This window comes from Larimichthys crocea, chromosome XV (genome assembly GCF_000972845.2).
Source record: "Larimichthys crocea isolate SSNF chromosome XV, L_crocea_2.0, whole genome shotgun sequence".
Taxonomy (NCBI): Eukaryota; Metazoa; Chordata; class Actinopteri; family Sciaenidae; genus Larimichthys; species Larimichthys crocea.
The window spans coordinates 1850522-1865712 of NC_040025.1; the positions used below are offsets into that span (position 1 = coordinate 1850522).

A 15191-nucleotide genomic window follows, 5' to 3' on the forward strand; every position below is an offset into this window, starting at 1 on the left:
ATATTCCTCTTTTATTAGCACATCTGCTTCATGTCACCCCGTGCTCGCGATAAACATGTGTGTCCTGCTGCGTATGAACATGACACCATCTAAAAACCACATGCACAATTTAATGATAACCATCCCTGATGACTTCCTCTCTTGCTCTGATGTGTTGCCCTGCTCCGCCACCAGCAGATGCCTTCTTGTTAGTTTGCCGTCTATTCAAAAGACAAGCAGGATACTACTTACTGTAAGACAATGTCTTTTTTTCTGCCAGGGCAGCTAAACTCAAACATATACAGTGTCAACACTTATCTAAACACACTGACCAACAACCTCAGCTGCTCAGGTGAGACACTCGTATCCTGACAGTCCTTACCTTATGGTAAAGATTTGATCAGATCTTGGTGCAAAGGAACTGCCTATTCCCATGCTTTCTTGACGAGATCAAACTCCAGCTTCCATTTAAACACCAACAGCTTTTGGGATAGAATCAAATTCATACAAAATCCGACGAGATCAAAAGAAAAAGAGCCTTGTGAAAGCTGCCATCCTCACGGAGCCTCACAGAAGCTTTGCTGCTCCAACATGCGTTAGTGTTAGAGTTTTGTTTAACGTTAGCATTGGCTGACTTCAATCCCCTGACCAGATTTTTCAGGTTCCTGGGTGCAACAGCAGGAAACAGCAGTACATTCGGCTCTTTGAGCCAACTAACGGCTTGGCCAGGTCTGTTCTGAGAACAGTGTACTGTACGTACAGAGCTTTGAGCTTAATCCCTCAACAGCAGAGCTATCAGAAAGCATGCCACCACAGGACAACTCATAAAGCATCTAGGCTCTTGCATGTATAGAGGCCTGCATTTAAATACACAATTAAGATACAAGGAGAAATGCTGAACATATATAAAACAAAACAGTCCATACAAACACATTTCTTTAAAGCATTGCTTTAATGCTTTAAATTGCTTGTGGTGCTGTGTTTGTTTATGGAGCTTTTCTAGGAATTCAGGACATAAATAAATGGTACAGACACGATAAGGCTAACTAAAACAATGCTGGTTATAGTAACAGACTTCCTGACCTCATAGTATTAAGGGTCATGGAGAGAATGTAGCAAGCTGTGCCATTTTCCTGATACAGACAGAGCTGATTTATGATGTGAAAGACTGGAAAGCTTGTTGACATGTTGACATGTTGTTTCTTAGTCTAGCTACTCTAGGACCAAAGCTCTTTCAATGGATCAAGATTTCTAATCCTGCTCGACCAAATGTTACAAAGCACCCAGACAGGATTAGTATATGAGACCTACACCTACCAATGGCTGGGTCAACAGTCAGCCAAGGGTTAGCTCTACTGTTTTGAAATGAAGGTAGAGGCACACGCAGACTTAACATTTGTAAAGCACCAACAAAAATCCCATAAAGATAAGAATTCACATAAAAAGTAGCAGCTGTCAGCAAAACACAGTGAGGCTATGAATTTGCGTAATGATTCCAGTTGTGGGTGCCATGATGGCCTTGGTTTACAATGTCAGCTCTGGTTGCATTTACTGTACTTACTGTAATGTGCTTGTGGTACTTTTACTACTGTGAAAACACAAATCCAGATGAGAGCAGACTGTGTTTAATTGGATATGACTTTCAAAAAAATGCATCAACTTTAAATATCCAACAACTTTTGCTTTGACCTACCAAAAGAACATTTTCAAATACAATGAAGGCAACAGCAGTTTTGTGATGGAAGTGGAACATGCATACATGTCAAGAAATGAGCAGAGAAATTCCAGTTAGCAGACTGAGGTGGAAAATTGAGGTTATTCTGGCTACAAGACGGAGGAAGCACTGGAAAACTCAGTGGCAGGCCAGTAGTTGGATGTTCCTTGAATGTGACTACAGTGCGGAGAATTGAGGAGGTCAGGTGGAACAGTGTGGCTTGATGTGCAAAGGAAGGATTAGGCACCGAGTTTATCCAACAGGTTCCCTAGAACAGCATGCGTGTTGTTTGTGTGTTGAAGAGCTGATTAACCGGCCGCATACTATTTGTTCGTAAAACATATGGTACACACATATGCTGCTCTGAGCACTGTCAGCATGCAAACACATGTCTCTATGTACTATTACATACAAACAACATAAGGGTCTTAACCAAATGCAGAACATGTGAGCCATTTAGCACAGTCTTACAGCTTTTGAGAAGAAAAATTGCAATACAACAATTTATACAAACTTATATCTTGAAGATTCGCAGTTACAAAATGTTCTTATCAGTGCTAAATAACGTACCACACATACACCTCGATTTACTCCATATCAGACACCTGTTCTCTATTAAATATCTACAAGGAAGTTAGAAATGTCAACATGCTAAGCCGCACAGCTGACAATGTTAGCATGCTAATCCAGTTAAATCTACTGTCATTAAAATTAAACACTTGTCTAAAGTACATCCTCCTGTCTCACACATCGTTCTGATGGCACAGCTCCAGTGTCAGCACACTGCAGCAGTGTACATGATACCTTCCCATTGTCCCGTCAGGATCTGGCTACAGCATGTCTATAAACTACAAATAGATTTAGCCTGCTTAAGGTGTCATTAAAGCCTCACACATGTTTGGTCCACATGAAAGGAGTCCCTCTTAACTATGCTGAGCCCAAATCCAAAAGTCTCCTTGCATAACTCACCGCTGGCACAACAAGAAGCTCCACTCATAATGAAACCAAGCTAAATTTGCCTTTCCAGTCAAATATCAAGTGTGTCCCATGACTGCCAGATAATAAATTAGTCTTTTGAAATGCTGTCAGAGAAATATGGGTCAGCGCGGTCTGGAAATAAAGATGTACTGTGCGTTTGGCACCACTGACAAGAAAAGAACTGACTTTCATGTGATGTTCTCTCCCAGATGTACACCGCTGAGAAACAACCGCAACTTTATTTTCACTCAGTTTATGTAAAGACATCTTTGATAAAAGGATGAAGAGAGGAGGCAGTGACTGAATGTTGGGAATGGATGATCATCATGTCCATATGATGAGCAGCAAATTGTGAATTGAATCAAAATCTCTTGATTTGTTTATATATAATCCACACACATTAATTTGTTTCTTCATCACTACCAAACAAGCTCAACATTGAATATGTGGTGACAGCCAATGCAAATGCAAAGGGAGAGTAATTATATAAAAATTAAATATTTGAACTTGGATACAGTTACACAAGTCAAAAAATCATTACAATTCTTTAATGCAGTTAGTACTCATGATTTTATTTCGGTCGACCCTGGTGGTTAAATTTCACTTTCACCTTCACTATATTTTTACCTCCAGGTATAACTGCAAATGGGACATGGATTCGGAGAAATTAAAAGAATAATTGGAATATTGAGGGGAGCAGAACCAGCAATGCTTAATAAAATATGGCAAACCAGAATTAAGTCTGTCTATGCTTTTGGTCGATGATGAACACCAAACTGACTTCCTAAGGAAGTCATAAATACTCTCTACAGAAGTTGGACTGTTGATGAAAATTTAATTCACACCATGGCTGGTTGACTGACTTCAGCTGAGTCTCAGCGAGTGTGTTATGCCACTTATGAAAGTTAATATAGCGTTCATGTTTCAGATTCCATTTAAATAATCTCCCTGAGAGGCATTATGGAGACAGGCCCAGTGTGTTAGAAGTGATCCATTCAGAAGTGCTGCAGGAACGGAGCTCAGTTTCCTCAGTATCATTCAGAATAGTGAAACTAATCACAGGGATGCAGTATTTTGACAGGCAACATTCATCCACCTGAATGTTAAATGGACTGTATTTATACAGCGCTTTTCTACCTTAACGGGCAAAGTGGCCTTTCATTCATCCATTCGCACTCGTGTGCAAGGTGCTGGCCTGACACTCAGGAGGATTCTGTGTCTTGCCCAAGGACACATAGACATAAGGAGCTGGGTATCGAACCCCAGCCCAAAGATTAATGGATAACGAACTCTTCCTGCTGAGCCACAGCTACCTGATTAAAACATGCAGTACATGGGATTACAATACCTCTTGAATAATCAGATTAAAGATGTGGATACTTATAGCAGCAGTACTGACACGCTATGTTACACAAGTATCTTCTAACCAATCACATCGGATCTTCATCCTTTAGTGGATTCAGTTTAAAACAATGATATAAACTATTCTGTAAATGATTAGAAATGTCTGAAAAGCATTTTCCTTATTCAATAAAATGAAGAAAGACTTGTCAGTGAGAATCAGTGTCCACAAATGGCAGTGGCCTGTCTGGAGGGTCACATAAACACTGCTGAGCCAACAACATTTAGGCCTCAATGACAAATCAATATCTCTGAAGAGAAACTGAGGTGGGAGACGAAATGAGATTCCAACTACTGTCAGAATGCTAAATGATTACTGCACTATTTTGATTCCCTGGCAGAGGCCAGGTTTCACTTAAAGCCCAGATCTGAAAGAGGTGTGCGGCTCCATTTCCAACCCGACCATCAGAGGCAGAAATGGGCCATTTTTCAGTTCAAATATGGAGTCAAACTAAATCCAAAATGAGACACCTCACATAACTAGTGAGGCTGTGATGACGGAAAATGACAGCAGGGAGTGAAAATAAAAACCACAGAAAGAGGATTCAAGTCATAATCAGGTGTTAACAATGCATTTGTTTTCCTGCTGCATAAATTAAATCTAAATAAAATTTCAATGAGATGCTAAAATAGTAAAACTACTTTCTTGTTGAATCAACCACTAGGACGTGAGCTCTGGAACCTTATCTTATCTAACCTTAACTGAAAGATGTTAAAATCAAAGCTAAGTCATGACTGTCAACCCTGTTTGCAGCATTCATTACGACAGCAGTCACGGGGAAATAAATGGAACAGCGTTGGACCTGGACCGGGCTAAACTATAGATGAAATCTGGGTCATACATATCACCTCATTAAAATGAGAACAGGCTATCCAGCTGACATTCAGGCAGTGCCTGGAGCGGTTTGGAGCTTTACTGTGAACTGATGCAGAAGAGTGGATTCTGAAGGGAGAAGTCACTCCAGTAAATCTGGATACATAGGTCTCAGCACACTAAACATGTATCCACAGCAACTGATTCACCACACAGAGGCAACCATCATGGCACAAAGGTGCCACAAATTTGCTTAATATCAGACATTATTTAACATACAGACTAAAGCTACAGCTGGTTTGGAGCGCCTTATAGATTGTGACAGAAATAAAAAGCACAAGACGCCTCCTCCCTCTTTTTTTTAATCCTTTCAAAATAAAGCTACAACTTAGAAAAATCCCATGTTTACTGTTGGTGTGAAAAGGTCAACACAGGTTGTTTGACCCAAGCCTGAAAGCCTGCTCATGACAAAGCTTTATGCTGATCTGATCTGATCAGGTCTGCTATGATATTAACAAGTTAACAACATGCTCACAGGGATGTTTCCGATTCCATGGATATAGGTTTATACTGGAAACTAACATCAGAGTGTAGGCTAGCCAATAACTAAAATACTTTTGGAAATAAACTCTGATAATAGTTGGCCAGGTAACTGAGGAGAGAACCTCACCAGTAAAAACAAAGCAAAGCAAGCAGACATGAGCAAAAGTGGAAAACCTGCTGCTGTAAGAGCCTTGGCTAGCCCTGCAGGCCTGTGTAGACAGACACCAGACTAATGAAAGTTAATTGGCGGAAACAACACTAATAAATGTCTTACCTCCTATGAGCGGAACTGGATTTGAACAGAGCAAGCTAGTCGAGCAGAGATATTGTAACGGACGACACCATAATTAAAATTTAAATGAGGATCAATTGCTGCTGGGGAGGCAGCGACAACGCGGTACTCACGGCTGGGAGTGTGCCGTCTCGTAGCGCTCGAAGGCGTGGCTCAGGTCGTGCTTGTTGTTCATGTAACACTGGGTGCACAGGTCGTAATCGAAGCACACCTTGCACTTCCATCGCATTCCCATGATGCCATGCTTCTTGCAGCTGTCACAGATTATGTTGGAGTGGCGCACGCCTGGAAGGGAAAGGAGAGGTGGATGAAGAAAAATGAGCATGTCATAAACCGAACATTCCTGAGGTTTCTCCTTCTGTTGTATTTTGTTGTAGAGTGCGTTGGAGGAACATGTCATGTCCTGTGCAGTTAGATGTGAGTACTACACTGCGATGTACCTCCAATATGCAAGTCACTGAGGTGTTCACGGCACACGTCATGTCATTACTAGTGTTCCTTATCACAATGGCTAATATGAGATGTGGAAGAACTGAGGGACAAACAACATGACAAAAATATCTCCACCCCCCTCAGCTCCTCGTGTCTTCGCCTCCTCTTCATTCGCTCCATTAATTGAAGGGCAAGCTTCTGAGGCAGAAAAATGTCTCTTTAAAATGGAGCAAAATGCTAATGAGTCCTGTGTTAATGTGTGTGCCATTCAAGTCCAAAATAGAGCTGGATGGCTGACTGTGGGAGACAGTCTTTCCTGTATCATGCTACCTCAAAATGAGCACTGTAAAAGCTGCCACCACAATGACAAACAGGCACAAATACTAAAGATAAATACATGGATCCTGTGCAACCACGGCAGCTGATTGAGAAACACATGAGTTTTGTTTTTTAAACACTTCTTCATAGGTTTGTGGTAAAAGTGATCATTTGTGCTGAAAATTCACTCTACAGACACCAAGGATGATACCGTCTGATCGGGTTGAGGCAGGGCTGAAATGCGCATTAAATATGTTTTAATGAAAAATATATTAAACAAGAAATATCTTTGAGGAAACAAACACTTTTGGTATTAAGCGCTGTGTATCAAACTGTGAAGCAATGAATTTGATAAAAAAAAAAAACAAAGAAAACCAGCTTTACTTGACCTAATATTTTAGCATAGTCATATGTACTTACCAATTTGAGCGTTGTCATAAAGCAGCAGGTCATAGGAACCCTGGTAGCCAGTGCGGTAGTTGGTCCGTGTGCCGCTGTCCCACTGCACCACCACCGTCTTGTCTGGCGTTGTAGTGCTGCCCTGACGCCCGATCTCAACCACTGTGCCCACGTGCCCCTCGCCGTCGTCCTGGTTTCCCCATTTCCAGTCCAGGCCACGCACCACGCGCATGCCCACCTCCATGCTGCCTCTGCTGGGGCCTGGCCTGGGGGCTGAGCGCAACGGCCGGGGCCTGGCAGCAGTGTCGATCCCGCTGCTGCTGCGCCTCCGGGGCTTCTGGGGGACGGAGCTGGCACGCACCGACGATATTGCGGTCAGGGACGGCACCAGGGATGCTTCCGGGAACAGATCAGGGGTGACTGGAGGTAAGATATGACAAAGTTCAATGAAAGTGTATGAAAAAAATTAAAATGCACTAAACCTAGTCAATACTAAACATAGCTAACACCTGATTCCTGCTAACCTGTAGGGACTTTTGCATCCGTTTTAAACAAGGAAATCACACAACCTGTCGTCCAAATACATGTCTGTCAGTGGCTGTTGAGGGACTCATAAAAAGCAACACGCCATATGTTTCATTAATTTCAGAGCAGTGTTCTCTTTGCAGGCCTTGCTGTGTATCACTGAATACTTCTGGAGAGAGCAGCTGGACACGACTGGACACAGAGCTGCTCCCTGCTGTGCTAATCAAGGCCTGACCTGACACACAAGACATACACGCAGACTTGTACTTAAATTCTTAGTAGGACAGTCCATTGGCTTCATTGATGTCCTGAACACTCAACTACTTAAACCTAATCCCAAATTAGCATTGATCAGGAGTTTGTAAACATGGAAGTGGCGTATCCTGTGTTACAGAAACAAAACAAGCGGTTTCTGGAATTCTGGACAAAAAGTCTATTTACCGACAGCAAAACAATATAAAAGGGTAAAAAGTGCTCATGTAGCACGTACTGCACATATCTCGGGTATACATGGACATGTCTGAATCTCATTAGAATTACATTACCCTAGAAAACGTAGAAGTCAAATGAAGTATCCTCAAGAAGACATAAGTTGTCAAAATCTCATCACAAGGGAAAAAATACAAGAACTCATAGATTCACGCCCTTGACTGATGACCCACTAGCAACAGGAACTAATACAGGAAGGAAAGCAGCATTTATGTGGCAGCCTGAGTCAGAAATGGAGAAAGGAACTTTCTCTAAAAAAAGAAGCATGACCATCCAATCACGTCCATTAATCACATGTGACACATCAGAAATGTTCCTTTAAACACTGATGCAGTGTTCCATCTCCACCATTACAATTAGTCATATCAGACTCATTTAAAGCGCTCTCTGTTGATACTGCAGTGCTATTTCTGTGTCCAATCACACAAGAAAAGAATCTTTATGAGGCTGCACGAAGGGAAAACTGCAGGCTTGTAAAACTGAAGGACAGTCTAATGTTTGTCCTTACCAATAATACGACGATGACTTTAAAAATGAGCAGAGAGAGTTTGCGTTTCATTCCTTGTGTTTAAGACAAAAGGAAAGTCTGCTGAAGAGATCTGACATATGCCACATGAGGATGATAAATAATCTTTCAAGCAAGTGCTGTTAAACTAGGCTAACACACACACAGACTCGCACTGACAGGTCCTGCTGTGTATTAACACCCCATATGAACAGTGCTACGTAGGAGGCCTCACATGACTGCAATGTGAGAAAACTTTCACAAAGATGCAAAACAACATCCACTTTACAGCAGTATTAAGACAGGCAGCAGCCCGGGAATTACTATTCGTGTTGGGAGAGAACACAGAACTACGAAGACAGAGCTACAAGCGTCTGAAGTCAGAACAGAGCTTACCGAAAAATCCATGTGCCATGTTTGTAAAGAGTCGATATACATCTAACCACATTCCTTAGCAGACGGTGGTGTTAATCCATCACTTCACTGTTTACAACCACCATTAATCTAAGTGGAAGGGCGATGAAGAGACTTTAACCTTTTCTGTGGACAGTGTGGACAGCAAATATTTAGTCACGATGATGATTAATAAATGAGGAAACTTTGAACATGTAAACTTTGTGAATAAAACCTCTAGCCTGGTTACACAATTTTGTATACAGCCTCATTCAGAGGGTTTTGTTAAAAATCTTTTAATGATAGGGCGGACAGATGACACCAATGCAGATGAGATTACACTTGCACGCTTATCAAGATTACAGTGTCATTTTGGTATTAAAGCGATCTTGTTAAGTGTGAAAACACACAGGATGAAGGGGATCATAAAGGAGGGAAAGCAGGCTGCTTACGCTCCATTTTCTGTCCAAAATGACAGCTTAATCTCTTTTATGCACTGAAATAATATCCCAGCCAATATCTAACATTTCAGCATGCAAACTGAGGAGTTGTCAAGGCCAGTGGACGGCTTTTAATGCAGCTCCCAGCGCTTTGGGTGCGGAAGGATGTAGGAAATACCAAGTAGATGTACTAATAAACTGCATACAATCGCGATGAACCGCTAACTGGCTGAAAACAAAACCACACTGAAACAAAGGGAGGAGAATGTTTCGTTCAATAATTTCAGGACAATGAAAAGCCTTAGTAAAGCAGGCCCACACTCGAGCATTCTGGGAAGTGATTTTGCAAGCACAGAGAGTAAACAAAACAAAAAAAAAACATAACCTACCGCCTACTTTTAAAACTGTTCTAAATACCCACACATACCCACCGCCTCCCACTCTGCTGCCCCCACAGAGTGTTGTTCCAGAGAGAATTCAGCCTGCGCACACTGATAACCTATCAATATTAAATAGACCAGGACCAGTACTAAAAGGCAGACGTGACACAGGGGGATTCTGGGGATTGACTGTCCCTCCATGGCGAGCTCTTACCCTCCATTACTTACTATGAGCCTTAAGTTTTGTCTCTACAGGTACGACATTTACAAATGCACACCCACTCTTCCTCTCGTCCTAAAAACAGCAGTGAGGGATGACTACAAACCCACAAACCTCGTTGAAATTTGGGACCGCCGATGTGTAAAGTAAAGCTGTTAGCCTCACTAGCTCTGAAAACAACCTTTCAGAAAGATTTCCAGGTCTGAACAGTGTGTGCTCAAACTTGAGTTTTTGTATTTACACATCTATGTTTGCTTATGCATTTCCATACCTTCTGTTCTTGTGTGTAACGTTATCTGCGGCAGCCGCCAGCAGGCCAAATTCCAGGAATATGCTGATCAAGTGGATGGTGAAATTTGTTCGGATTATTTACTAGTTCACTAACAGGAGCACGTGAATCACTGAATACAAAATCTCTGAAATGTGTGATACAGACATGCTGCAGTGAAGAAAACAACTCTTAATCCATAATGTGACTTAGAGACACGGATCTTAAAGATACAGCACATCCATTAACTTCCAAATTCTGTCTTCAAAACACAAATAATCTGCATATTACTACATCGGGGTCCAAATATCAAACAGTAGTGTGCAAAATGAATTATTTGACTCATAATAAGAGGTCGGCTGGTTTAGACAGAAAGGTGGAATTGTAACGATTGGACAAATCACAGTTTATAGATAGGCTGAGGGCTAAGACAGGCAGGATTACAGCTCTTGCCTGCAACAACAGATGGACTGGCTTCCGTCATACAACACTGCTGAGGGCCAATCTGGGAGGGCAACGTCAACCTCCTTCACACAAACAACCAGACAGGCATTTAGCCACAACACGGATAGAAACACACCGCCATAAACAAAAGCAAACTGCACAGACACACACACACTCCAAAATTGCTCGGGAATATTATGTAATTTTCAAAGAGTAGGTGTGTTGTGCTACTGAAGGTTCAACTTCAACTTTTTTTTTGGCTACACATGGCATTTTAAAACATCAATATACAAGTGACGATGTAATTGTGATATCATTTTACATTTTTGGAAACAAATGAGAAATCATTCAAACCAACGGAGTTCAGAATAAAAGTCTTATCCGTAAAGAAGATGAAATCATCTGCAAATATTCAAAAATGTAATGTGTTGTGTTATATCATATGTTATATGAACAATCAACATCAGTAACTACATGTGATTGTCAGGCACTGTACAGTTTAACCACAGCTATGTGAGTGTACAGTGCACATTTGCAGAAGTGGAACTGTCCCAACTACCTATTTATCTACAGCAATTAGTTTTCACAGTGTGAAGCGCCTCAGCACATTTCCTCTAAACTGTGACAATAGGCCATACAATGTAAAGTGTAGTATAGTGCTGGCAGATGAAGTGAAGTGTTGCAATGGGATTGGGGGTCCCATGTGATCAGAATCTCCACGGAAGCAAGAGAAAGTGAGACGGTGGATCTGTCGGAGCAGGACTGGAAAACAAGTCCATCACAGGACTTTGTTGTCAGTCTTCTTCGTGAATGGCTGCCTGGCTGTCTGGCTTGACGTGATTAAACAAAACGTCTTGGAATCATCTATAAAACTATCTGCAGACATGGATGGTTCCACCTGGAAGATATCAAGCAGAGGCAGATCTGCAGACTAATGATAATCACTGAGCAGCTTCAGAATGGAAAATGCATCAGGAGTATTATTATTATTATTGGCAGACCCGGTTCCATCAGATACATGCTACTGTGTGAAGCAGCAAGGGCCTCCATGTCCTGTGACACATGCTCTAACTGGCCTTTTCCACGGTCTAAAGTCTAAGAAGAATGTTTTTATGTTTATGTCACTGCCACTGGATCTAAATGCTTATCAGGTATTTGACTTTAACCTCAGAAATAAGTAAAAACCTGCTGAAACTGATTCGTGTCAGAAGCATCTGGTGGCCACATGAAAAAATCAATACGCACCATGAGTAAATAGCACATTTACAAAGATTTTTTCAGAGTGGGCGACAGGCCTAAAATAAGACTCTCTCTCATTTTCCATGTCAGGCTTCTGCCTGGCCTACCTTCCTCTCCTCGAATCTCACTCAAACTGTGTGCTGTGTGGAAAATTTAAAATAAATCACATATAATTACAAACTATTAAGAAATACACTAGACTGATATCTCCAAACATTTCTTGTCATCTTTGTCCAAAAGCATTCCTTACAAAGCTTTAATAGCCGCAGCATCAGATTTAAAAAGCAACTTGATACCGGCAGAATTGTTCCTATCAGCAAACTTTATCCCTGAAGCCTTTCGCAAAAACTCTACCACAGCAAACCATGTTCCCCGAGAACACTCGCTGTACACTTGATGACACTGCTTATGTTAACATATCAAATTATAGTGGATTATCATACTCACTCCCCATGATCTTCAATCCACTTTTGAACATGCTGTATGACTCCGCCACGAGCACTGTGCTGCTATTATCCCAGGTAAACCAACAGGACCATCTGAAATCCTGAGCGCTATGATGCAGTCATCCTACAAACAGAGGAGTGAACCTTTTCCGCCACTTTCTTTGTATTTGATTTGCTGTGAACTTTGCTCTTTGTTTTGGAACATGTGGTTCTTTTCTCCTCTGCTTGGTTGATTTTATTTTTTGTCTCACAGATTGCTCAAGGACTGGACAAGCCTGTTGCCTTATCTGGTAAAAAAGCGAGTGTACTTTACTACTGTAAAGAAATAGCTTACAAAAGAACAGTGTTGATCCTACGAGAGGACTGTGTATGAGGTGAACACATCACTTTGTATAATAATGGGGCATTGTAATGTCACTTGATTAGTAGCGTGAGGAGGCTTTAATAATTTTGGAGTGGATGAAGGCTTTATTTGTACTGTCATTGCAGCAGTACTAGTACAGTACAAGTAGTGCTTGTGAAATAGGCTGGATTCACACAAGTGGAAGTCCTGGACTCGTCTCTACCAGTCTGGGCTTATACCACCAGTCAAACGTCATTTCTCGAGTCAATACTGAGTCACATGTTGCTACATGCGCATTAAGCGCTCAACAAATTTGCAGCAACTTCACGCAAAACACAATCGTTCAATCTTATCTCGGCTCATGGCTTGGTAGGATGATTTCATTCAGTTCAGATGGAAATCAATACAGTATTCTCTGCAATACAATCATCCTCCTTAAATGAAATCTACACCTACACCACATGATTAAAATCCTTTTGCTATTGATCCTCACAGCCCTGTAGCCTGTCTATAGGATGTAGTTAACTACAAGTCTCTAATGTTGTAATAGATACTTCTAATTAACTCAAAGACACTTAGTCTAGGTACCAAACATGCCATGATTAGATTATCAGGACTCAAGAATCCTGAAAGTATCCACACAACTTTGACATCACCAGTTTTTTGATCATCACCAGACATCTGGCTGGCTTGGCTGCTGCTGCTGCTGCCGTCTACCTGCCTGCTTAGCACCTCTACGAGCTTTACTACAAATTGCAACGACATGTGGCACAATTGTAGCAGCATGGCTATGGATGCCTACCGACTGCAACCTTGTTGTCTTTGCATATGAACATTTAACCTTAGCGGGAAGTAAACAGTGAAATCAGCACATTTGTCCACTGTGACAGTCTGATGGAAATAGAAGCAGCCATGTTTCATTTAAAGAAAGAGGACAACAGCTAATCTTATTTCTGAAATGCCAAGCTCATTTATTTTTAAAGGCTTTAAACTGACAAGAAGAATACATACCGCCATCATCACATCTTACGAGAAATATGTGCTAGCATTTCCCAGACTGGACCTGCAGCACTTGATAAATGAAGCATGTCTTGTTTAGCTGGTTTACCTGTTGGTATAGTGATGAGCTGCACGGTGAATAGAGAGACACCAACCAAAATAGGTGTAGGAGAGGAAGCAGCTTCTACCTCCTGCTACATGAACGCATCAAGCTACCCAGTGGTCCTACCAGCTTCCAGTGAGATTTAAAAAATAATAATGATAAAAAAACGCCTCCTCAGGGCTGAAGCCCTGTGCTGATGAGCTCCCTGAATGAACCGGGCCGAGGAGGAGGAAGAGGATGAGGAGGAGGGTATACAGGGAGCGGAGGAGGAGGGCAGCCAGGCCAGTATTCCAGAGATGTGATATACAGTTGCAAGCAGCCTTTACAGAAAGAGCGTCCTGCTGGACGGGCGGATAGCCTGGCTGTGGAGGATCAGAGCCGGGGAAGGCAGAAGAGAGAGCCCTGCTGCTGGAGGATGCAGCAGGCATTTAGTCCTTTGTGCGTTGTGTCAGCAAGGATTACCACCGTGGAGGAGGAGAGGGAGGAGGATGGCCGGGGAGAGCGGCTGTGCGACGAGCGCTGCATTCAGGTTGACGCTCCTCTACTCTTGCATAAAAAAAAAAAACAGACCAATGGGCTCAGCTCCACGTATCTGATCATATATATTCCATCAGCATCGGTGACACGCGTGTGAAGCCGACGCGGTGTGTTTACTGATCAATATGTAACGAACACATGCGCACCAAGCTCCACATAAGGATGCGCGACTCTCTCTTTCATTGCCCGCGGGGGACACTATTCGCTCTGCTGCCAATGAGCAGACGAGCACAGGACAGAAGGGGGAGGGGAGGAGGGGCAATATGTTTCAGGGGGAGGGTCTGGGTGTTTTTTTTTTTTTTTTTTGGTGGGGTGGGATGAGGTGGTGGTGGGGGTGCAGCTCAAGGGAAAAGAAAAAAGGGGGTGGGGTTGGAGGAGATTTTGATGAATGGACACCTGCCATGATCCTCATTTTCAGTCGCACACTGCCAACACCAGCAGCAAGTCTCACACCAAAAAAGAGGGTGTGTGTGTGTGTGTGTGTTTGCCTGTGATTACTAGCCTTGAACAATACTCTACAATGTGACCACAGCTGCGGGAGACATCAACAATATGGTTCCTCGATACCGGCCAAAACGCCATTCTGTCAACGCTGGCACACACCCGTGAACGTACAGCTGGTATTGCCGGGACATGAAGAACCGATGAATTAATGGGGGCTTAGGAAGTGGTTAAGACACAGGCTTCATAATGAAGTTCATTACACCACTCTCCTATCTCGTAAACAAAGCTGCTGCTGTTCGTGTAATACACTCCAAGGTCTTGATCATATAAAAAGGGAGCATTCATTCACACGGCTCCTCTCGGCAGTGACACACACACGCATGAACAAGTCATCAGGCTGAGAAGAGGCTGAAATATGGGCTTGTTGCAGCCTGGGAACCTCTAGTATATTAAAAAAAAAGACTAGAGGGAACACAAAAATGCTCCAATACTCTGTTCTATTCCTGTCCTGTGTACTGTGGCCTGGACTACTTGTGGTAGCCACTG

General features: G+C 42.4%; 1 protein-coding gene across 4 annotated transcripts in view; it reads right to left on the reverse strand.

Moving 5' to 3' along the window:
• The window catches only part of mib2 (MIB E3 ubiquitin protein ligase 2), a 41318-nt gene that overhangs the window by 22904 nt on the left and 3223 nt on the right, over positions 1-15191 (reverse strand). The window contains exons 1-3 of one of the 4 annotated variants that reach the window (XM_027288392.1): positions 13671-14376; positions 6892-7290; positions 5835-6006 (exon numbers count right to left, since the gene is read on the reverse strand). In XM_027288392.1, coding sequence (XP_027144193.1) covers positions 5835-6006; positions 6892-7114 — 395 coding nt within the window. In that variant the 5' untranslated portion in view covers positions 7115-7290; positions 13671-14376. Of the gene's footprint in view, positions 1-5834; positions 6007-6891; positions 7291-7940; positions 8052-12220; positions 12353-13670; positions 14377-15191 lie in introns of those variants that run through there. The other 3 variants (XM_010741150.3, XM_027288393.1, XM_027288391.1) reach the window with 3 other exon arrangements.